The 25062-nt window shown below is 39.6% G+C and overlaps 1 protein-coding gene across 2 annotated transcripts in view; it reads right to left on the bottom strand.

Moving 5' to 3' along the window:
- Positions 1 to 3387: 3387 nt before the first annotated feature.
- Positions 3388 to 25062, bottom strand: part of ddx54 (DEAD (Asp-Glu-Ala-Asp) box polypeptide 54) — a 46463-nt gene continuing 24788 nt past the window's right edge. For both annotated transcript variants that reach the window (XM_078554077.1, XM_078554078.1), the window contains 5 exons: positions 24401 to 24540; positions 17535 to 17648; positions 15205 to 15306; positions 8898 to 8995; positions 3388 to 6384 (listed from right to left, as the gene is read on the bottom strand). In XM_078554077.1, coding sequence (XP_078410203.1) covers positions 6152 to 6384; positions 8898 to 8995; positions 15205 to 15306; positions 17535 to 17648; positions 24401 to 24540 — 687 coding nt within the window. In that variant the 3' untranslated portion in view covers positions 3388 to 6151. The remainder of the gene's footprint in view (positions 6385 to 8897; positions 8996 to 15204; positions 15307 to 17534; positions 17649 to 24400; positions 24541 to 25062) is intronic.

The following is a 25062-nucleotide window of genomic DNA, read 5'->3' as shown; positions in this document are numbered from 1 at the left end:
AGGAAGGCGGGCGGACAGCGAAATTAGCTGTCTGCCCGCCAACCTGTCAATGGCCAATTGAGGCCATTGACAGGCTAGTTAAGATAATTAAAGACCGTCCAAGCTTAAGGCTGGCGGGCAGGCCAGAAGCCCCAGCGGGCTCCAGATTATTCATGAAACTTCATCCACTGGCGGGATGAAGTTTCATGTCAGTTTTTAAAAAATGTAATAAATTTTAAATGTTTATTATTAACATCCCATCTCGTGTGACATTGTCACTCACATAAGGGGGACATGTTAATAATTTTAATATTTTTCTGTTTTTAGACTTTATTTACCTCTCACGAATCTCCCTGAGACAGGGCTTTGCTTCAGGGAGCAGTGTGTTCTTTCGCGCGCATGGGCGAAAGAGCGCTCTTTGACAGATGGGGAATCCCTCCCCCCCCACCGTATGCGCTTCCTGTCGGGAAAGCCGCCGCCGAGCTGGTGGGGCCTGCACGCCATCCGAGGGCAAAATTCTGCCCATTGAATTTATTCAGGCAGAATTAGACAGATTTTTGATAGATGAGCTAAGGGGGGGCAGATGGCAAAGTGGAGTTGAGACAACTCCAGATCAGCCATGATCTTATTGAATGACACAGCAAGCTCCAAGGGCTTAATGGCTTAATCCTGCTCCTAAGTCCTACGTTCTTATGTAACATGGGCAAGGAAAAACTTATTAGATCTAGAAATTAAGGATCTGACCCAGGTGCCTTGAATCCCACCAAGAATATGGCCCATTTGCTAATGTGCAGTATTTTATATAAACCATTGAGGCTTCATTTCCCATGAGTTTGCCTCAAAGTAGTAAATACTGGCCTAGTTTTGTAAGTGAGAGTCATACATGTGTTGTAAAGAGAAGACTTTTGCGTTAGTGTGGCTTAGCTAAAAGTGATTTTTATGATTTCATCTTTCTTACTCACAAAGCAGTAAGTTCCCTATAGCACCATGTACTGTAACATTAATTGGTTGGACACAGGTTAACGTAGGCTGCAAAAAGTAGTGAATTCTGATTCACGCTCAATTCAGCACAAGGAAATGGTGATTGGGGAAACTATCTAACAACCATAGCACAGGATGGCAAAACAGTTCAGTTCACCTGACCTGCTTTTGCATAGTCCTCTTCAAAGCGTGTTACACATTCTTGATACAAAAACAGAAAATGCTGGAAATACTCAGCAGATCAGTCAGCATCTGTAGAGAGAGAAAAATAAAGTTAACCTTTCAGATCAATGACCTTTCATTAGAATTCAAATATGATGAAAATTCTCGTGTTCTGATGAAGGGTCATCAGCCTGAAATGTTAACTTTATCCCTCTACATGGATGCTACCAGACCTGCTGAGTGTTTCCAGCATTTTATGTTTTTATTTCATGTTTCCAGCATTTGCAGTATTTTGCTTTTGTACAAATAAAAATTGTAAAGGAAATGCTTCAAATACTACATTTTGTATGCAATTGCTTCTTGTAGTAATTGCAATCTACTCACAGTTTGAAAAGTGACGTTTATGTGGTATGACAACTGTTTAAATAACAATCAGTGATAGAATTAGGGATTAACTAGGTTACCTAGTGAATCCATATTTGTATAATTGATTGATGTTGATCTATTCCAGGTATTCAGGTGTATAAATGTGAAATTTATGAATTAAAAAGTTACCAAGTAGAACATCTGGGTTTAGAAATTCAGTCATTTAAATTAGGGTCCTGTGTTTCTCACAGGATCTGTTCCCAATTTCTGAACACCCCAGTGCTACATTTGGCATATGGTGTACTCACATGACATGACATGGTGCTAACAGGTAGAAAGACGTTCATATTTATCTGAACGTGGAACTGGGGGGGAAGAAGAGTGCTTCCCCTAGCTCTCACTAAAAATATACGGACTGCTGCCAGGTCTCCACCACCCCCAGCCCCACAACCGAAGGCACATGTCACCTCAAGACTAGATGTCACTCTCAAGGCCTGATCTCTTCACCCACCTGGCATTCACTTATTCAAGCTGCAGTGGCACAATCTTGCTCCACCCACAGCACCAGCTTCATGTTAATGAGGTCCAAGGCCTATTATCAATGGCTACTGGGGCCTGTCCCATTTTGGCAGAGATTGTACTTTGCACTCCCCACGAGCCCAAAGAGATGCTTTCAAATTTCTGTTCCTGATTTCATTTGTTTTCTAAATGGCCTGGATTTTGCACTAGTAATGATAGTGAAACTGTCAGTGTTCATTGTCATTACTCCTCTGAAAATGCCAGCAACTTCAGGAGTCCGCACGAGCAGTTAAAAGTAGAAATCCTGAAGTTGCTGTCAACAATCCTATGCTCCTTCATTGGGTGTGCTGTTGAACTTCTTGCAGACTGCAATCAATTAGAAATCACTGATCCAATGAGCTTATGAAATATTACTATTAAAGTTATGCCTCTTTAATGAGGTGCAATTGGGATTTTTACTGCGTACTAAGTCATAACTACTGCTGAAGAGTTCTCAGACCCTGGAAAACTAATTGTTTGTTTAATGCCAATATTTTCCATTCTGATAAAAATTCTAATTTGTAATCTTTTTTAAACATTTGATGCATATGTCCCAAACCTTATTTTACTTATAAAAAGTACAGGATAATCAGTACATTTTACTTCCTGGTTTGCAGTCTGAGAGAATTAATATGATTAGCTGTTTACCCTGTTTGATGAAAGCACTGTTGCTGGAGACAGATTCAAATTAACATTAGGAAGGGTAAGATCCATGCCAGATCACTAGACCTTTATGAACGGCTTCCCTCAACGTCAGCGGTGAGTACTGTCGCTTCATCGCTCATGGCAAAATCCAGGTCAATATATTACATACAGTTTTTAAATTCATTTGTTCTATGTGAATTTATAATGTAGCTCGATGTTTACTGGTAAATACAATTTGTACACCTGTTAAAATCCCAGGTAATTCCTTTGTGAATACTGTATAGGGCATTAATAATTCTTAATGTCACACAAATGATGGATGTGCATGCCAAAAGCATCATACAGACTGCCTACAAATTAAAAGTTTAAAAGTCAAAATTAAATTGTATATATTTAATAAAGAAAATAATTTCAGTACTGTAATTTAATTCCAAGTTAAAGTTACTAATTCTTTGGAAATAAACTGAATCATTTATAAGTAATTTTGACATTTTATTTCTATATAATAGCATAATAGATAATTTTACCTTGTGCAAGTGATTTTTGTGCTGTTCTCTAGTAATTTGCATGTATAACCATCACTGCAAAGTAATTCATGTCTGTGAAGCAGTTTGCGACATTTTAAACACAATAAAGCACTAGTCTTTCTTTCCACATCCCTCACCTTGAATCTGCACACAAAAAATCATTCAAAGATGAATCTCAAAACTTACTTTATTGAAGATGGCATGTCACAATTGGCAGTTATTTAGCTCACTCTTCCTGTTGAGCTTAATGATCAGTGAAGATCTTAGTACACTCGTGTTCACTTTACCTGTACTAAATATCAATGGTACAGCTGAATTTCTTCAAGCCAATTTTTGAAGTTTTCTTCAAGTGTGGATCTTGCTGGGTATTTATTGCCCTTCACCGAGGCTACCAATTAAGAGTCAATTACATTATTTGACTTTAGCCCCACTTCCGCAGACCATGTAAGGATGCCAGGTTTCCTTCCTTAAAAAGGTTAGTGAAACAGTTGCGTTTTTCAATACCTTCATGATCAACTGATTAAAAAAACTGAATTCTATTTCATAAACTGCCATGGTGAGATTGGAATCATTAGTCCAGGCCTCTGGATTGAGTGTCCAGTAACTTGTGCACTACACAAATGTACCTATTCTTAGCCACATAAATTAAGACAAACAATGAGTGTTGCTAAAATTTCTAAACTTTTTAACTTATTTCTAAAAATCATGAAGGGAAAAGTCGTAAAGTATTAACAGGAGCTGCATGTTCATAAAATAACTGATATAATTTGTCTCAAGAGTTGTCCTCTGTGCACTCAAAAAAGTTATTGTTTTAGCTGATTACTTGAAGTGGAGAGAGAATAGTATATGACCAAAGTTGCATTGCAAAGTACCCAGCTAACATTAAATTATGCTACATTACCACTAGAGTGGTACATATGTAACTTCACTCCTCCAATTCAGGCTTCTTTAGCTTCCCTAAAACTCTGGAGCTCCCTCCCTAAACCTATCTACATTTTTTTTCTTCTAAGACACTCCTTAAAACATATATCTTACATCAAGTTTTTGGTCATCTTCCCAATATATCCTGATGCAACCCAAATTTTGGTTTATAAGGTTCCTGTGAAGCACCTGTGGACGTTTTATTATGTTCAAGGTGCTACATAAATACAACTCTGTTGTATACCTGGTTTTCACATTACTGGATAGAGAGATTAGGTGGGAAAAGACACCCGGATCCTAATTAACCTAAAGCATTACAATTAAGTAAAAACTATAGCGTTATTCAAATGCAAAACTGTCAGGATCAACTTAACTCTGAGTTAAGAAAGATTGTAAGTTTATGCTCCAATACAGAACTCAAATAAAATTTAAGCTGACTTCAGTGCAACATTGCTGGAAGATGCCAGTCTTTTGTTGAGATGTTAAACAAAGACCCTGTCTACTTGGTCAGGTAGATGTAAAAGATCTTACAGCATAATTTGTCAGGCAGTCAACATTTCCTTCCCCAACCACCAAATTAACTTGTCATTCATCATATTTACTTGTTTCAGTTGGCTGCTGTATTTGCCTATGCAATAGTGACAACGCTTCAAAAGCGTAATTACATGAAGAGCTTTAAGATCCGCTGAGGATGCAATAAATGGTCATATAAATACAAGAGCTCCCCATAAGGAACTTCTGGTCTTTTGCCAGAACCCTATCTTTAAACAGAAGTACCTCATCACTACAGGCTACAATGGTTCACGTAAACTCATTTTATATCTGTAACAATGAGAATCTGCTAAATACAAAATACACAGCAGTACTTCCAGGAGTTTGCTCATGTTTGGTAACTATTGACAAGAGATTTAAAACTAAGTCCAACGGATTTAAAAGAAAATCTTGATATTGCAATAACTATAACTTTGAATTGAATAGACTCTCTTTCCACCCACACCCTCAGTGCTTAAGATCACAAAAAAGACAACAAAGCAAATCTAGTTAAGAGATAACATTGAAGGTAGGGGATGAAAGTCAAATTGGTCTGTTTCACTATTTAGATCACCGAGTCTTTGGAAAATTAACATAACTCATAAAAGGAAAAAAAAAAGTCCACTTGTTTAAATTTAGAGTTGATGGGCAGGCACATGCAAGTGTACTATATTGAATGTCTAAACTTTTTGGATAGTAACTAATTTACTTATACCACAACAGTTAACTAGGCAGCCACATATATTATTTCACTGTTGATTATATAATTGGATACAGTTCATAGTAAAAGATTCCACCCACAGAAATTTTTCATTTTATACTGTTTTCCATTCTCTCCCTTCACTGTGCCAGGATAGTTCAATTTAATTACTGTTTTGTTCGGTTACAGAATTTTAGTAAAATATTTGTACAATACACAGCAGCAATTTATTTTTCAGGGTGTGGTTCATGACTGAATTTGGAATTCTTATTATCTGAATAATATCATTTCAGTTTAACACTGATAAAATGGTTTAAAAATAAAATTCACCACTTTTACAATGGGCTGATATGGTACAGACAAAAAGTATACATTTTACAAATGGATTCAAAATACCAAATAAAGTACTGTGCTGAACTAGGTATACCATTTTATTAATAAATGTGCATAATTTCTTCAGTCTTCAGACTAAGCTGTTTATCTGGAATATTTCAGTGATGGCAGTGGTTTTCAGAATAGTATTCTACAAAACAAGTTTCATTATAAACACACAATCTTTATGTTCCAGCTTATACAATCTCATGAAAGTCAATATGTTCAACTAGTTTAAGGCATTGTTATCTCTCCTTTCCCCCAAATAAATTTCCATTCAATAATCTGCATAAGTAACAAGGAAGGCAAAAACTAGCATCAGCTAACATTAGCCTGCAGCACATCATTACTGTAAATGGCATTAAGATCACATAGTCCAGTTCTGTAGGAGACCTTCTGGCATTATGAATTACATTTTTTTCCGCATTTTCCCTTTGCCTCTACCAAAGGCCATGTTCTTCATTTCTCTTACACGTTGCCGATTCTTAAGCTTGAGTTTCTTCATTCCTCCCCGTTGTAGGAACTGAGATTTTTCTTTTCTCTTTCTATTTTTGAGGATTTCAGCTTTGGTCTTCAGCTCTGATCGCACTCCATGCTGTTGCCCTTGTTTTCTTGGGAAGGAACTAGAGTTTCCTCTTCCACCTGTAATTTTACACATTGGTTCTTTATCATGGTACAAACAGAATGTTATATTAGAGCAACAGGCAACTTGGCCAATCATGTTTGTGCTTGTATTTTTCTCCAAGGGCTACTTACTCAAATTCCACTCACCAGCTTACTACCCATACCCTTCAATATAGTACTCCTTCATTCAAGCAGCTATTTAACTCTCTCGTCAAACAATTTATGCAATCTCCTTCAGCAACAGTTTATGACAGAGAATTTCACTAAAGAATCATTTTCTCTTAATTTTTTGTGATTGTTTTAGATTGTTGCATCAGTCAGCAAAACAGTAACATGAGAACACAAACTGAATCACTATTTCATCTTAACATAGCTCTTTAATACTTTGACAACTTCTACCAGGTCTCTCAGCTACTGTGGAAAAAAACCAACTTCTTGCCTCTTTTCATATCTGTAACTTCTCATCCTTGATAGGATATGACCTCCTGCAACACTTCATAATAGTCATCATTACAATTTGGCGTTATTAGCAATTTTCAGTATTGATCCCCAAATGCATATCCAATTCATTTCTGTATATAGAAAGAACAATATGTATGCAAGAACTTCACCACACATCTAAGTGTAACAAATCTTTCCAGTCCAACTAACTTCCTTTTGCCTTGCAGCCATCCCTTGATTCACACAGCCACATTCCTAATATTGTGCTATTTTCTTTACTGTAACCTCTTACATGGTAGCTTATCAAATGGTTTTTTGAAAATGCATATTAACCATACCAAATGAATTTTCCTCCTCAAAAGAGATTGGTGCATTATAGACACCCCTATTTTCAAATCAGTAAAACTAATTTTTGTTCCAGTTACAAGCTTCTGATTGAAAATTAAATCCAAGGGAAATGAATCCAGAACAAATGGTATAATTTTATGTCATATCACCATTTTAAGGATGGTCCTTGCTTCTCTGGAGGTCCTGTAATATATGAAAATGTTGTGTTTTCTTTCTTGCAACATCCGTAATGCTGCATTCCTCAGTCCTCATGTATGAATTGCGCACCACTCATTACCATCCCCAGCTCTCCTCCTCTGCACATTCCACCTCACTCTAATCTACCTGCTGCAGTTTTTCTATTTAACCTCTATTCTGTTCTTCTGTCTGATCTTTTCTGTTGTGCTTTGCTCAAAACCCTTCCATGCTGTGTGCCCTTCCCTAGTTCAAAATGCAACATGGTAAACATCACATCACCAACCCAGCCTTTCTACTAGTCCTTTCCAAGCATTTTCTTAATTATTTCCATAGCTATAGGAATATCAGAAAGTAAATTAAAGAGATTAAGTAGTCTATTTATCTGGTTAAAAGGTCTCTCTGATCATCCATTCCACCAAATATCTAATTGTCCCTCAAATTGTAATACTAACTGCCTCCTCTGTTCTCTGGGCCATCCATTCCACAACACATAGGGTTGCCAGTCCTCCAGGATTGGCCTGGAGTTTCCAGGAAAAGAAAATCAATCTTCAGGACATTGCTGTGTGCAAAAACATTTTTGTTGTTGTCATTTTCTTGGAACATTTCTCTTTATCAGTTATAAAAATATTGAAAATGTGGAAAAAAGGGCAGTTTGGCTGATAGCCAAGCATCTTCCAATTGGGTAATGGAACTTTTTGCTTTTCAATTGGCGTAGGAGGGCAGTGTGTCACAGGATGGATGTGTTGGCTGACTAATGGCTGAAACATGGAGGCAAGTCTGGTGATGAAATCTCCAGGACAACATTCAGGCTTGGGTTGATAAGTGGCAAGTAACATTTGTGTCAGGCAATGACCACCTCCAACAAGAGAGAATCCAACCATCTCCCCCATGACATTCAATGGCATTACCATCGCTGAACCCTTCCACTAGCAACATCCTGGGGGTTACCAATGACCAGAAACTGCATCTTCTCAAGGGCAATTAAGGATGGGCAATGCTGGCATAGCCGACGATGTCCTTGCCCCGTGAAAGAAAAAAAAATCCTTAATTACAGTTGGCAACCCTAACTATACGTTATGTAATTTGTGCACCTTCTTTCCTAAGTCTATGTCCCCATTTCTAGAATTTGTGACAGTCTTAAATGCAATCTTGATTTAGCATATTTATTTCCTTCAGATACCATTTGCAGTCAGATATTTTAGAAATCTTTTTCACAAGTGTGAAGCAGGATTATTATGCTCAAGGGCATATCAGTTACAACTGAAAAGAGTGCAAAGAAAATTAGATAAATATACAATTTTACCAAAAAGAAATGTTGAACTGCTGAAATGGGAGCAGCACTTTGAGCTGAAGTACTACCATAGATTTTCCTTCCTATTAATGGATTATAACAGCATTTTGCACTAAAACAAACATTCAGCAGAACTGGTCTAATACCACATGGTTTACAAAACAAATGCATCCTAAGTAAGTTTAGTAACATTTATGATTAACACAAGGTGTTTAGTTTTTAATCAATACTTTGACACAAAGATAACAATATATAAAAAATAAAGTAGCCTTACCTCGACCACCTTTTTTCCTGTGATTCCGTCGCTCATTTTCAGTTTCATCATCAGATATTCTTTCATCAATCTTGTACTTCTTCTTCCATTCCTCATAGCTAAATATAACTAGTCATGGAAACGGGTATATTTTGGATTGTTATTTTTTTTTTACCATTTTAATCTCAAATCTTGAATATGTATTGGCTCAAAAAATGAGTGAAATTTTAAGTGTAAATCGCTTTCTGCAGTAAGATGGTCATGCTACTCAGTTGAATATAAATCATTTCTGAAGTGCTCAGACAACATTCGATTGAATTCAAGATTATAGAAAAGTTCTTATGTCATAAGTTACAGTGCTTGTAAAATTTCTACATTTTCTCCCTCAACTGCCTATTAAAAGTTACCAGATTGTTTTTCTACATCGTTATAATACAGTCATATCTGATTATCAAAGTGCACAGTGACATTTAATTAGTGACCAAGATATATATTCATCTGAGTCATAGAAAGACACAGGACAGAGGCCATTCAGCTCACCATGCTTATGTCTACTCTTTGGGACAGCTATCCAATTAATTCCGTTCCCCTACTCTTTCCCCATGAGCCCAAGTAATTTCTTTCCCTTCAATAACTTACACAATTCATCTTTGGAATGTTACTGTTGACTCTGCTTTCACCAACCTTTCAGGCAGTGCAATCTAGATCACAATAACTTGTTTTGTGAAAACATCTTTCCTCATGTTACTTCTGGTTCTTTTGTTAATCACGTTAAATTTGTGTCCCCTGGTTACTGAACCTTCTGCTACTGGAAACAGTTTCTCCTTCCTTACTCTATCAAAACACTTCAAAATTTTGGACACCCGGTCAAATCTCCTTAATTCCAAATCTCTGCTCTAAGGAGAACAACCCCAGCTTCCTCAGTCTCTCAACAGAATGGAATTCTCTCTCTGTCCTGGTGCAATTCCAGTAATCTTTCCTGCACCCTCTCTAAGATCTTGGCATTCTTTCTAAATTATGACACCCAGGATTGAACACAATATTCCAGCTGAGGCTCAACCAGTGCTTTGCAAAGAGTTAGCATAACTTCTTTGTTTTTGTATTCTATTCTTCTATTAACAAAACCCAGAATCCTAAATGCTTTTCTAACAACCTGAAATTATCCTGCCACCCTCAAAGATTTGTGTACATACCCCCCAGGTCTCTTTTTGAATTTGCTTAAATCTAGAATTTCTGTCCACTACAAGTTACATTTAGGTTATTTTCAGTTTCCTCGATTCCAAAGTTTTAAATCGTCATGGACTGGTGCCATTATTATTGGTTCAGATGTGTCCATCTGAATGATGTGCCAATGGTCATGATTCCTAACAACAGGTAATGTGAAGATGATTCCCTCACATAGCAAATTTTAAATCTAAGCTTAATTCTTTAGAAAAAAAAGGGGAATATGAAGCATGATCTGTAGTTTCTCATATTTTAGGAATAGTGGGGAGGGAAGGAAAGAGCTAAGGACATCTGCCTTCGTTACAACTGCAGATCATTAACCTATTCTTTTGACTTAGGAATTGCACAAGGTATCAAGAAGAGAGAATATATACCAAAGTTTAAAGAAACTGAGAATGCCTTGCTTGCGGGACAGGTATCACCAAATCATGTTGACTGATGGGGAGATCTATCAGTCTATCTCAATTCCTCCATTCAAAAATATACTGATAAGCCTCTCCACATTACAACATCTAATTGGTTCCAAAATAATTCCAGGGCTTTTGTCTCCCCTATGTAATTTGGAAACCAATTCTATGTATTGATCATTGTTTGTAAAGAAAAATTTATTGATATCAGTAAGTTTGCCAATCACTTATGAGACTATTTCCCCACGTCCTATTCTTAGTTCTAGTTGTAGTCCTATTCTTTCATTTTAGTTGAAAGTAATTTTCACATGCATCTTTTGTATATTATTTTCTATACTTTTATATCACCTCTGATTTTAAAGTCAAGAAGTCCAAGTTTCTCCTGTCTTTTTTAATTAATCTTTGATACAGGGATCAGCCTTGTGACTCTTTATGCACAGCCTACAAGGCTTGAAAGTCTCTTTTGTATCTAGTTGAACAAATGGACACCAGTACTCAAGCTGTGGTTTTGTGTTGGAACAGGAGTATGCTACTCAGCCCTTTCAGCCTATTCCACTAATTAGATCATGGGTGATCTGTATTCCTACTCCATGTACCTGCCTATATGCCATATATCAATCTCAAGTCATGCATATTTTAACTGACCCAGCATTCAACACCTTTTGGGTATCAAGTTCCAGGTTTCTATTCCCCTTTGTAAGGGGAGGTAGTTGTAATGTCACTGCACCAGCAATCCAGAGGCCCAGGTTAATGCTCTAGGGAACATGGACTCAACTACCACAGCAGCTGGTGGAATTTGAATTCAATTAATAAATCTGGAATTAAAAAATTTAATCTCAATAATGGTGACCATGAAAACCCATCTGGTTCATTAATGTCCCTTAGTAAAGGAAATCTGCTGTCCTTACCTTATCTGGCTTGCATGTGACTTCAGACCCACAGCAATGTGGTTTACTCTTAATGCCCTCTGAAATGGCCTAGTAAGCCACTGAGTTATATCAAACTGCTACAGTAAATTCAAAAAGGGATGAAACTGGACAGACCACCCAGCAGCAACCTAGGCACCGGAAATGACAAAGGCATACCCAGCCCTGTCGACCATGTAAAGTCCTCCTTACTAACATCGGGGGGGTGGGGCTTGTGCCAAAATTGGGAGAGCTATCCTACACTAGTAAAGCAACAGTCCAATATAGTCATACTCACACAGTCATTCCTTACAGACAATGTCCCAGACATCATCATCGTCTCCTGGTCCACCAGCAGGACGGACACAGCAGAGGTGGCGGCATAGTGGTATAAAGTCAGGAGAGAGTTGCCCTGGAAGTCCTCAACATTGACTCCAGACCCCTTGAAGTCCCATGGCACTTGTTCAAACATGGGAAAGGAAACCTCCTGTTGATTATCATCTACTACCCTCCTCAGCTGATGAAATAGTACTCTCCATGTTAAACATGGAGCACTGAGGGTGGCAAGGGCCCAGAATGTACTGTGAGTGGGGTCTTTAATATCCATTAGCAAGAGTGGCTTGATAGCACCACTACTAACTGAGCTGAACAAGTCTAACCTCAGCTGGACATAGCTGCTGGACTGGCTCTGGGGCAGGTGGTGAGGGAACCAAAAAGAGGGAAAAACATACTTGACGTCGTCCTAACCAATCTACCTGTCACAGATGCATCTCTCCTACAGCACTGACAGGAGTGACCACTGAACAGTCCTCGTGGAAACAAAGTCCCGTCTTCGCATTAAGGATACCCTCCATTGTGCTGTGTTGCACTTTCATTGTGCTAAACGGGATATATTTTTAACAGATCTAGCGACTCAAAACAGGGCATCCATGAGGCGCAGTGGGCAGAACTGTGCTGCACAAACTGTAGCCTCATGGCCTGGTATATCCTCTACTCTGCCATTACCATTAAGCCAGGGGATCAAAGCCAATTCAGTGAAGGTTGCAGGAGGGCATGCCAGGGGCAGCACCAGGCACAGCTGAAAATGTGGTGTCAACCTGGTGAAGCTATAACATAGAATTACTTGCACACAAAATAGTGTAAGCAGCATGTGATAAACAGATCTAAGCAATCCCACAACCAATGGATCAGACCCAAGCTCTGTAGTCCTGTCACTTTTTTTAATATTTGTTCATGGGATGTGGGCGTTGCTGGCTAGGCCACCATTTATTGCCCATCCCAGAGTCAACCACATTGCTGTGGGTCTAGACTCACTCTAGGCCAGACCAGGTAAGGATGGCAGATTTCCTTCCCTAAAGGACATTAGTGAACCACATGGGTCTTTAAGACAATCAGCAAAGGTTTCGTGGTTATCATCAGTTTTTTAATTCCAGATTTTTATTCCAGTCGTGAATGGTGGTAGACATTAAACTACTAATTAACTGGCTCCACAAATATCCTCATCCTCAATGATGGGGAAGCCCAGCAGATCAATGCAAAAAGACAAGGCTGAAGCGTTTGCATTTTGTTGGTATGTCAAAATCCTGGAACTCCCTCCCTAACAGAATTGTGGTGTTGCTCATCACATGGACTGTAGCAGTTCAAAAATGCTGCTCACCACCACCTTCTCAAGGGCAATTAGGGATGGGCAATAAAAGTGCTGGCATAGCCAGTGATGCACATGTTCCATTAAAGAATAAGCAAAACCTATTTTCAGCCAGAAGTGTCAAGCGGATGATCCATCTTGGCCTCCCCCTGAGTTTCCCAGCATCACAGATGCCCGTCTTTTGCCAGTTCAATTTACACCATGTGATATCAAGCCATGGCCAAAGGCACTGGATAGTGCAAAGGCTATGGGCCCTGACAACATTCCGGCAATTGTACTGAAAACTTGTACTCCAGTGTATGACATGCCCCTAGCCAAGCTGTTCCAGTACACTAGCATCTATCCAGCAATGTGGGAAATTATTACGTTCTGTCCACAAAAAGCAGGACAAATCCAACCCTACCAATTACTGCCCCATCAGTCTACTCTCGATCATCAGAAAAGTGATAAAAGGTGTCGTCAACAGTGCTATCAAGTGGCACTTAGTCAGCAATAACCTACTCACTGAACTTCAGTCTGGGTTCCACCAGGGCCACTTGGCTCCTGACCTCATTACAGCTTTGGTCCAAACATGGACAAAAGGGCTGAACTCCAGATGTGAGGTGAGAGTGACTGCCCTTGATATCAAGGCAGCGCTTGACTAAGTGTGGCACCAAGGAGTCCAAGCAAAACTGGCATCAACAGGAATCGGGGCAAAATTCTCCACTGGCTGGAGTCACACTAAGCACAAAGGAAGATGGTGTGGTTGTTGGAGGTCAATCAACTCTGTCCCAGGACATCGCGGCAGGAGTTCCTCAAGGTAGTGTCCTAGGCCCAACTATTTACAGCTGCTTCATCAATGACCTTCCTTCCATTATAAGGTTAGAAGTGGCACAATGCTCAGCACCATTTGCAACTCTGCAGATACTGAAGCAGTCCGTGCCCACAAGCAGCAAGACCTTGACAACATTCAGGTTTGGGCTGATAAGTGGCAAGTAACAGTCGCACAACACAAGTGTCAGGCAATGGCCATCCCCAACAAGAGAGAATCTAATCATCGTCCCATGACATTCAATGGATTTACCATCACTGAATCCCTCACTGGGAGATTCCATTGACCAGAAGCTGAACTGGACTAGCCATACAAGAGCAAATTAGAGGCTGTTCTGCAGTGAGTAACTCATCTCCTGACTCCCCAAAGCCTGACCACCATCTACAAGGCATGTCAGGAGTGTGATGGAACACTCTCCACTTGCCTGGATGAGTGCAACTCCAACAACACTCAAGAAGCTTGATACCATCCAAGACAAAGCAGCCTGCTTGTATGGCATCCCATCCACCATCTTCAACATTCACTCCCCCATCACTGAAGCACAGAGGAAGCAGTGTGTATCATCTGCAGGATGCATTGCTGTAGTTCACCAAGGCTTCTTTGACAGCACCTTCCATACCTGTGCCCTCTACTACCTAGGACAAGGGCAGCAGATGCATGGGAACACCACCACCTGGAAGTTCCCCTCAAAGCCACACATCATCCTGACTTGGAACTATATCATCATTCCATCACTATTGCTGGATCAAAATCCTGGAACTCTCTTCCAAACAGCACTGTGAGTATATCAACTATATGGATTGCAGCAGAAGCTCATAAGAATAAATAAGTTTAAAAAAAAAGTGGTTCCTGAATTCACTCCTAAATGCTTGACCTTGCTCTAATTTTAAACACATCCCCTTGTCTGGACTTCTCACCAGAAAAAAATAGTTACTTAGTGTCTATTCTAATGAATTTCTTTATTATTTTACATACCTAGATTAATCACCCCTTAACTTTTTGAACTCATGTGAATACAAGCCAAGTACTTGCAAACTGTCCTCAATTTAACCATTTTAACCCTGGTATAATTCTGGTGAATTTGCACTATGCTCTTTCCAAGGCCAATATCTTTTTCCTGAGGTTTGGTGTCCTGAACCAAATATAGTAGTCCAATTGGATTCTGACCAAAGCTCTGGGTAACTAATTCCTGATCAGAGCACTACACAGTTGCATTTCTCTTAAATGAGGATCTCAATACAATGCACAGCAAAATTTGAACTATTTCAGATTTAGGTTAAAACAAGATCCAACAAAACGTAATAGTGAGTGAAATGAATCCCAATAAAAAGGATACATGTTTTTCTTGTATGAAGCATTGATGTATCTTCCACTTTCAGTCTTTATTTTCTTATTTTCTTTGCCGGTGTCCCTGACAAATCGCTTTTTTTTACGGTCCCTGCATAAATTTATTTAAAAAGTGAATTGAATTCCAAATTTAGTTCAGATTAGCACCTACAGCACATTAAAAAAATTTTATTTAGAAACTCATGAGAAGATTGACAGCTTCAATCTGGGCAAGCAAAAGAAAAGAACAGTTGGCTGAAAAAGGTGTTGAAATCGCCATTAGATAACACTTCAGGCTACAGCATTACAATTATTCATTTTGTTTCAAAGGCTGTTTGGAATAAGAAGTTACTCATTTACAAAATTTTTTAAAGAAATTGCATGGTACAATAAAAAACCAAGGTGACCAAAGGCATAATAAGCACAATGAGAAAGAGTATGGGAATTTTTTACCAGTTTGCAGCACATGAATTTTTAATGAAACATAAGAATTGATTTCAATAAGTTTGTGACAATCTAAACTACGCGAGTTACATTGTCTGCAAAAGGGGAGACAAAGTGGAATATAAGTATCCCTCATTTAAAGCGCGTTCTAATAGCTTGGTTGGTAAATTAGGGACGCTCCCCGATAGCGTTTGCCCCAATTTTGTTTAAGTGCCATTACTGAGTCAGTTTTTAAAAAATCTACCGCTCGTCTCTCCCGCTTCCTCAACCTTCCACCTTGACACTTCCCTCGCTGCCATTCCATTTTGCAAACATTGCCACTTGTCGCTTTCCTCCTATTCTCCAACCCTCCTGCTCACCACCTCTCCCAACTCTCCATTTTAGTCCTGGTATCATTCTGGTGAAATTTCTGATTCAGAAAAATGGAGAATGTTCCAAGTAAATTAGTCGCAACAGCAGTGAACTGCAATATATAAAAATAAGCCAAAACAAGTTTTTTGCCACTGGCACACATCACTGAAATGAAACAGAGCAAATTAACCTTTTTGAGTTCCAAATGTCTTTTGAAACTTGCATGTTTGTTAACTGCTAGAAATACTTTTTCTCTCCCCTCACCCTCCTGCTTGCCGCCTCTCTCCCCGACCTTCCTACTCACTGTTACCAGTTCCCTGCCTCCCTCTCGCAGTCTCTTTCCCAAGCCCTTGCTTACAGCAAGAGTTTGGGAGAGGGAAGTGATGAAAGGATGGTCGGTGACTGGGAGGGACAGGGACGGAAGCGGCGAGTTGGAGAGACAATGAGAAGGGAAATAGTGAGCAAGATAGTCGAGGAGAGAAGTGGCAAGCGGGAGAGGCAGTGAGCTGGAGAGTCAGCAGGGGAAGCGAGTGGGAGGGACAGGGAGGGAAACAGCGAGCTGGGAGAGGCAGCAAGCGGGAAGGAAAGAGTGAACAGGAGGGAAGTGGCAAGTTGGAGAGGTGGCAAGCTGAAGGTAATTCATTATGAGTTAGTAAGTGCTTTTTGGGCCAGTAAGGCTCAAAGCAGCCAATAGATTTTTAATGGAACAAATGCAGGTCAGGAGCATAACTTACTATTTTCTTATGGGAAAATAGTTTTCATTCAGCACATCCTTTTTTAAGAACGCGTTAGGAGTTCTAACTCCTAGTGCTAACTGAGGGATAGCTGTGTATACCATTAATTAAAAATTAAAGAAATCAATTCAAAATGGGACTAAAGGTTTGTATTCACAACCCCCCCATGCATAATTAACATTCTCTTTTTCCTACTGGCAGATAACATATAAAAAAATACATACACACATTTATGTAGATAAGAATACTTGGAGAATGGAAGGCAGATAATATACAAAACAAGCACAAGAAGTTGTGAAAGCTTTCAAAATACAAGTAAATAGAAGCAAATAAACGATTATAATAGGTGATTTATCCAAAATATGGATGGAACTTTCCAGGCCCCGCATGCCATTGACATGACCTCAAATGCAACAGACAACTTACCAGAAAATTATGGGCGTTTTTGCATGACATTTTTCATCCATTCACAAAAATGGGAAGAACACTGTGATGAGAACACTCGTGACCATCTGGTAAGCCATCCACCGTGCGCAAGCCCCCAACAGTAGTGCAGGACTTCAGAAGGTTTTGGCCTATACCTCAGATTAATTTGCAATTATCTTTTTGTACATTGTTCACTTATATTATGACAAGGCATGTTCCATTTGTAGAAACCTTTGGCAGTTGGGTAAAAGAAGATTCTACTCACATAATATGCAAGCAATTATATTCCATCCATTAAAGATCTATTTTGAAAATGCCCAGTAGTAGGCATCAATTGAACCCGCTAGAAGTTATGGCGTGAAAGCACTTTACAAATAATACTTACCACTTCAGCATTTGTTTCTTCTTTTGCATGTCTTCTGTTTCATCGCCCATCAAGTCTAAAACAGCTCCAGATGCCTGCTGTTCAAAGGTGGTACCTTCCCCACTTAAACTTAATCTAGGTTAAGTGAAATAAAAGCATGGGTTTAAAAAAGTCCTTCATAAATTCAGTGAATTATACAACTAAAAACATTGTTTTGAGGAGCAGAGTAATTAAAAGGGACATTGCTACCGTGAATTCCATTTCAGATAAACAGCTATTACACACATAATTTCAGGTTTAACTATTACACAGGATGATTTAATTATAGACACCACTGCATCCTTGCACTATCTGAAATATTGGATTTGAACGTAGAGCCACACAAACAAGCAATTTGGCGCAATTGGCCTATGCCATCATTTATACTCCACATGAGCCATCTCTCATCCTATTTCTTCTAATTTTATCAGCATAAACTTCTATCCTTTTCTTTTTCATGTGCTTGTCTTCAAATGTATCTATGTTACTTGTTTCAACTACTCCTCGAGATAGCATATTCCACAATCTTACCACTCATTAGGTAAAGAAGTTTCTCCTGAATTCCTTATTGGATCTATAAGTGATCATCTTATATTTATAACCTCTGGTTTTGGACTCCCTAACAAATGGAAACATTTTCTTTATATTTAACCTGTCAAATTCTTTCTTTTTCATAAAGAGCTTTATTGGGACACTCCAGCCTCATCAGCGGGAGAAGAGCTAAGACCTGATTGGAGGCAGCAGCAGCAGACCAGGGGCATGTTCGTGTGTGAAAAAGAGGGGGAGAAAAGCATCCTGTGACTTCACAGGAATGCCATGAGTTGATTGGCTGGCGAGTACCGGAGCTTTGTTTCCCTTCCTCCAAAGGTAAGGAACTGGGAAATTTAAAAAATCCTTTTTTTTTAGATAATAAGGGTTAAGTAAAACATTTCAGTTAACTTCCCTATATTTAAGTGACATTAGCAGAAGGGAAGTTGATGAGTCTCTCTTTCTTAAGTAGTAAGTTTTATTATCTAATAGAGAGTGGAATGCCAGGGCCGCTCTGGCCTCTTGAGTGCACATCCTGTGCCATGTGGGAACTCCAGGGCACTTTGTGTGTCCTGGATAACCATATGTGCAGGCAGTGTCATCAACTACAGCAGTTTAAGCTTTGGGTTTCGGAGCTTGAGCAACAGCTGGCAACCTCACGGATACACTGTAGTGATGAGAGCTTCATGGATAGCATGATGTGGTCACTCCTCAGCGTAGGAGTTTGCAGGAAAAGAGGGAATGGGTGACCACCAGGCAGTCAAGAAGAAACAAGCAGGTAGTGCAGGAATCCCATGAGCGCATCTCACTCTTCAACTAGTAGTCAGTTCTGAATATTGATGAAAGTGATGGTTCCTCTGGCAAGTGCAGCCAGAGCCAATTCCAAGGCACCCCAGGTGGCTCAGCTGTACAGGGGGGCACAAAGACGACTAGAAGAGCAATAGTATTGGAGATTCAATACTTAGGGGAACAGACAGATGTTTCTGTGACTGCAGAGTTGAATTCAGGATGGTATGTTGCCTCCCTGGTGCCAGAGTCAAGAATGTCACTGAACGGCGGCAGAACACCCCGAGGAGAGAGAGTGAACATCCAGCAGTTGGGACACATCGGTACCAACAGCACAGGTAGAAAGAGGGATGTAGTCTTGCAGTCACTATTTAGGGAGCTAGGTAGGAAGTTAGCGAGCAGGACATCAAAGGTAGTAATCACTGGATTACTCCCAATGCCAAGCACAAATAAATGTAGAAATAGGAGGATAAAACAGATGTATGTGTGGCTAGAAATATGGTGGGAGTGTTTTAGATTCCTTGGACATTGGGACCAGTCATTGGGGAGATGGGATCTGTACAAGTTAGATGGGTTGCATTAAACAGAGTTGGGACCAGTTTCTTTGTGAGGTGATTTGCTTGGTGGGGTGTGGGAACCAAGAGACAATACTAGAGAAGAATACCAAGGTACGCAGAATACTGGGAGAGACAGACAGCACCAGAGTAGCAAATAGTAAAGTATTAAGTGGGTTCAGCGTACATATGAATGTGCCTTGTGGTAAATAAGATGGGTGAGTCACAGCCGCAAAGAGCCACTTGGAAATATGATGTGATGATTATGGAGACCTGTCTCAAAGAAGGGTAGGACTGGGTATTAAATATTTCTGGTTAAAAGGTGTTCAGGAAAGGGGGAGGGGTGGCAGTATTGGGTAAAGAGAACATTGCAGTGCTGGAGAGGGAGGACTCCCAGAGGGGGCCAAGGACAGAATCTATTTGGCTAGGGTGACAGAACAAAAAAGGTGCAATTACACTGCTCGGTGCAGTCTATATTCCACAACTAGTGGGAAAGATATAGAGGAACAAATCTGCAAGAAAATTACAGAGAGTTGCAAGAATTATAGAGTAATTATAATGAGGGACTTGAATTGTCCGAATATAGACTGGGATAGTAGTGTAAAGGGCAGAGTGGGGCAAGAGTCCCCCTTGTGTGTTCAGGAGAATTTTCTACAGCAGTATATTGCTAGACCAGCATTTGATGCCCATTCCTAATTATCCTCGAGAAGATGGCATAGTCCATGTGATGTGGGCACATCCACAATGCTATTGGGGAGTTCCAGGATGTTGATCCGGTGACAGTGAAGGAATGGCGATATCGTTCCAAGTCACAATGGTGTGTGACTTGGAGGAAAACTTGCCTGCCCTTGTCCTTTGAGGTAGTAGTTTTCCAGTCCAATGAGAAAGGAGGCATTGCTAGGCCTGCTTCTTGGGAATGAGGTGGGCCTAATAGATCAAGTATCAGTAGGGAAATATTTAGGGGTCAGCGCTCATTGCATCACAAAGTTTAGGTTGGCTATAGAAAAGGACAATGAACAATCCAGAGTAGGAATAATTAACTGGGGGAAAGCTAACTTCAATGGGGTAAGAATGATTCCAATTTATCTGGGTCAAAAACAAAGGTCTGTGTCAAGATTGTAGTTGAACGATGGGCTACATTTAAAGATTCCTCTCTGGGGCATCCTCCCTCTCCAGCACTGCAATGTTCTCCTTACTTAATACTGCCACCTCTCCCCCCCCATCCCCCGCCCCACCTTCCCTATCGTTCCTGAACACCTTGTATCCAGAAATATTTAATACCCAGTCCTACCCCAGCTGAATGATGGGCTACATTTAAAGAACAGATAGTTTGGGAACAGTCAAGGTAGATTCTCATGAAAAGTAAAGGTAGGGCAAACAAACCCAGAGCTCTCTGGATGACAAAGATTTACAAATTAAGGAGAAGAAAAAGTGAGCTTATGACAAATGTCAGGCAGAGGATATAACTGAGAACCAGGCTAAATATAGAAGGTTCAGAGGGGAATTGAAAAAGCAAATATAAGCAAAGAGAGAGTATAAGAGACTGGCAGCTAAGATTAAAGGGAATCCTAAAGTCTTCTGTAAGCACATAAATAGTAAAAACTTGAGGACCAAAAAGGGATTTGTGCATGGAGGCAGAGGGCATGGCTGCAAATGGAATATCTGCACCTGTCTTTACCAAGGAAGATGATATTGCACAGGTCATGGTGAAAGAGGAAGTATTTCAAACACTTGAAGGATTTAAAATTGACAAGGACACAGTATTGAATAGGCTGTCAATAAGGTATGACTGGATGAGATGCATCCAAGGCTACTAAGGGAAGCGAGAATAGAAATTGCAGAGGCACTGCCCTTAATTTTCCAATCTTCCTTACTTAGGGTGATGCCAGAAGACTGCAGAATTAAAATGTTACACCCTTGTCCAAAGAAGGGCCAGCAATTACAGGCCAGTCATTTTAAGCTCGGTGGTAGGGAAGTCTCAAGAAACAATAAACGAAAATTAACAATCACTTGGAAAAATGCAGGTTAACTAAGGAGAACCAACACAGATTTGTTAAGGGCAAATTGTGTTTAACTAACTTGCTTGAGATTTTTGATGAGGTAACAGAGAGAATTGATGAGGGTAATCTGTTGACGCGGTGTACATGGACTCCCAAAAGGCATTTGATGAAGTGCCACACAACAGATTTGTGAGCAAAGATAGAGCTCGTGGAATAAAAGGGACAATAGCAACATGGAAATAAAATTGACTTAGCAACAGGAAACAGAGTGGTGGTTAACGGTTGTTGTTTGGACTGGAGGAGGGTTTATAGTGGAGTTCTGCAGGACCGTGTTAGGGCCCCTGCTCTTTCTGATATATATTAAGAACCTAGACCTTGACATACAGGGCAAAATTTCAAAATGTGCAGATGACACAAACTTGGAAGTATTGCGAAACGTGAGGACAGTGTAGAACTTCAAAAGGACTTAGACAGGCGGACAAGTGGCAAATTAAATTAAATACAGAGAAGTGTGAAGTTTTAGTAGGAAAACTGCAGAGACACAAAATATAGAGTACAATTCTAAAGTGGATCCAGGAGCAGAGGGACCTGGGTGTATATGTGCATAAATCATTGAAGGTGGCAGGGCAGGTTGAGAGTGCGGTTAATAGAGCATACAGCATCCAGGGCTTTATAAATAGGGGCAGAGAGTACAAAAGCAAGGAATTTATGTTAAATCAATGTATAAAACACTGGTTCGGCCTCAGCTGAATATTGCGCCCAGTTCCGGACACCACACTTTAGGATGAATGTGAAGTCATTACGGAGGGTACCGAAAAGATTCACGAGAATGGTTGAGGAACTGCAGTTATATAGATTGGAGAAGTTGTGACTGTTAAAGGTTGAGAAGAGATTTCACAGAGGAATTCAAAATCATGAGGGATTTGGACAGAGTAGATAGGGAGAAACTGTTCCCATTGGTGGAAGGATCAAGAACACACAGATGTAAAGGTAATTTATGGCATAAGAAGCAATGGCGACATGAGGAAAATTTTTCTTTTAAAAGCACAGAATGGTTAGGATCTGATTTGCACAGCCTGAGAATGTGATGAAGACAGATTCAATCCAGGCATCCGAGAGGGAACTGGACTGCTATCTCAAGAGGAAGAATATGCAGGCTACGGGGAGGAGTCGAAAGCATGGTACCTGGTGAATTGCTCCTTCACAAAGCCAGCAGACATGACAGGCCAAATGACATTCTGTGCTGTAATCATTCTATAATTTTTCCCGAAAGAAAACAGCCCATCTGTTCAGCGTTTCCTAAAAAGCATATTCTCAGAAATCTAGCATCATCCGCGCAAACCTCTTTTGCTTCCTTTATAACCTTTTTATAATATGGAGACCAGAACTGCGCAGTTTTTTTGCGTGGTCTAACCAATGTCTGATATAGGTTTAACACGACGTTTCTATTTTTCAATTCTATGCCTCTAGAAATATATCCCAGTGCTTGGTCTATATTTTTTGAAAAAATTGGCCTCATCAACCTCCGTGGGTCCTTCTGGAGATTTATGCCTCTTTATCCCTTGATCTCTTTGTTCCTCTATCCCATTCAAATTCTTATTATCAGAGTAGTATGTGGCCTGTGTTGTTCCTATGAAAATGCACCACTTCACACATACCAATATTGAAATTATTTTGCCAATTGCACACCCATTCTGTAAGCTTAGTAATATTTTGCAAAATTGATGCAAAGGAGCTCTTTCTTCAGAAATAATTTTGTCCGCCATATAATTTTAATCACAATGGGAGAGATATCTACAGATCTTTATTGTTATTGGTTGGCTAGTCCCATTAGACTGGGAAGGAGTGCACCTGTCCATTGTTTTACGCCTCTATCAGATGACCAAGCTCAGCTCCTGAGGAAACATGAGGTGCAACCGTTTTTTTTATGTACAGCTTCAAATGAAATCCAGATTGTATAAGATTATAGCACGACACACAAAGGTCATTTTTGATGATAATTCAATCAAGTTAGGAGGAATAAATAAATATAACCAGTTACTAGGTCCTTTAAGCCCATGCCACAAGGTGGTTCCATTCATTAATTGGCAAAGGTCTTCCAGCATGGTGGGGCACTGGCATTTCACCCTTCTTTTCAGTCAGTAAGTGTCTAAGTGCTTTATTATTTTACTACTACCTCTAAATGAGAAAGACCCTTTTAGAAAGGGAATGTCAGTAAGGCAGATTCAAGGAATACAGTTGGAAAAATGTGTTGAAAATACTGTAGCAAAATAAAGTGAGCAAATAAAACAAAGTACTGAATAAAAAGCTTAAAACATGGAAAATATAAAATCTTAGAAAGAAATATATATATAAACAAAGAAAAAAACCAGGATACATGGTTTTATAGTAACAAAAAAAAACAGTTTTTGGCACAGAGTCCCCCATCTCTGGGTCACACACCCAAAGCGAACAAACTAATTTTCACTCCTCCTTTGTAGCTGCCATCTGCTTAATGCTAACAGACAATGATGTGGTTGAGATTGGGTATGGAACTGTGTGGATCAATGCCTAACACTTTGTGGCATAATACAATGAACTCCAACAAATGATCTAAAAAAAAACCAGATCACAGAATAATACAGGAAAGGAGGCCATCATTCGGCCCATCATGCTTGTTGAAAGAATTATCCAATTATCCTTACTATGCCGCACTCTCTACATTGCCCTTAAAACCTTTTCCCCTTCAAGAATTTATTCAAGAATTACTACTGCATCTGCTTCCACTTAAATTTCTGACATATTCCAGCTTCCAACATTCTTTTCCACCCCAAATCACCCAAAAGCTTAACTTATGCCAAATGGCTTTTACCAGTTTTTGTTAGCAGCAGAATTAGATACACATGAAACACAATAAACAGGCAATTGATACAAACAGTGGAGTGTTCCAGCTAAGGAAAGTTCTCAGCATTGTAGGTTAAAGGGGCTTATAGATAGTTACCCTCTTTCAGAGTTGAAGTCCTTTGGTCGGTAAGGGATGTAAAATTCCTCATCCCTCCCACATTCTTTCTTCATTTTGGGAAAATGATTTGTGGATTGTTCATTTTTCCTCTTTCTCCCCATAACTTCAGAGAATACAGTCTGTCAATATAAAATACAAGATCAATTAACAATGTAGAATAAATGATTGTTTGGTAGTACAGAACCTGAGTATTGCTGAAAAAAGAGATTTTTTTTGAAGCTTTTCATCTTGCACTCAACAGGACAATCGCAAAAATACCAATGTCAGTGGAAGCAGCAACTTTATACTGTATGAGAAGAGAGTGCTGACTGGTTGGCAAGTGGACTCTGATTGGTAGAGGTGTTGCCATGGAGAATGCATCAGTTAATGGTGACTAACAGTTAACTTCCAAGCATTGTTTGAAAATTATTAGCAATATAATGTAGAATAAAGTATGTTGGGCCGGTGAGATGGCGGGGGGTGGAATTTACAGGTCACTCTCCAAAACAGATATTATATCACAGAAAGAAGATGCATCAAGTAATACATATCATCTTTGATACAACTGCTGACACTGCTTTGAACTGTGGGTGTACCTATAACCACAGATTGTGATGTTAAACAAGATAGCTCTCCACCACCTTCTTAAGGGCAAGGGATGG

Source organism: Cetorhinus maximus, chromosome 12 (assembly GCF_964194155.1).
Source record: "Cetorhinus maximus chromosome 12, sCetMax3.hap1.1, whole genome shotgun sequence".
In the NCBI taxonomy this organism is placed as follows: Eukaryota; Metazoa; Chordata; class Chondrichthyes; order Lamniformes; family Cetorhinidae; genus Cetorhinus; species Cetorhinus maximus.
This window is presented reverse-complemented; position numbering and strand designations above follow the sequence as displayed.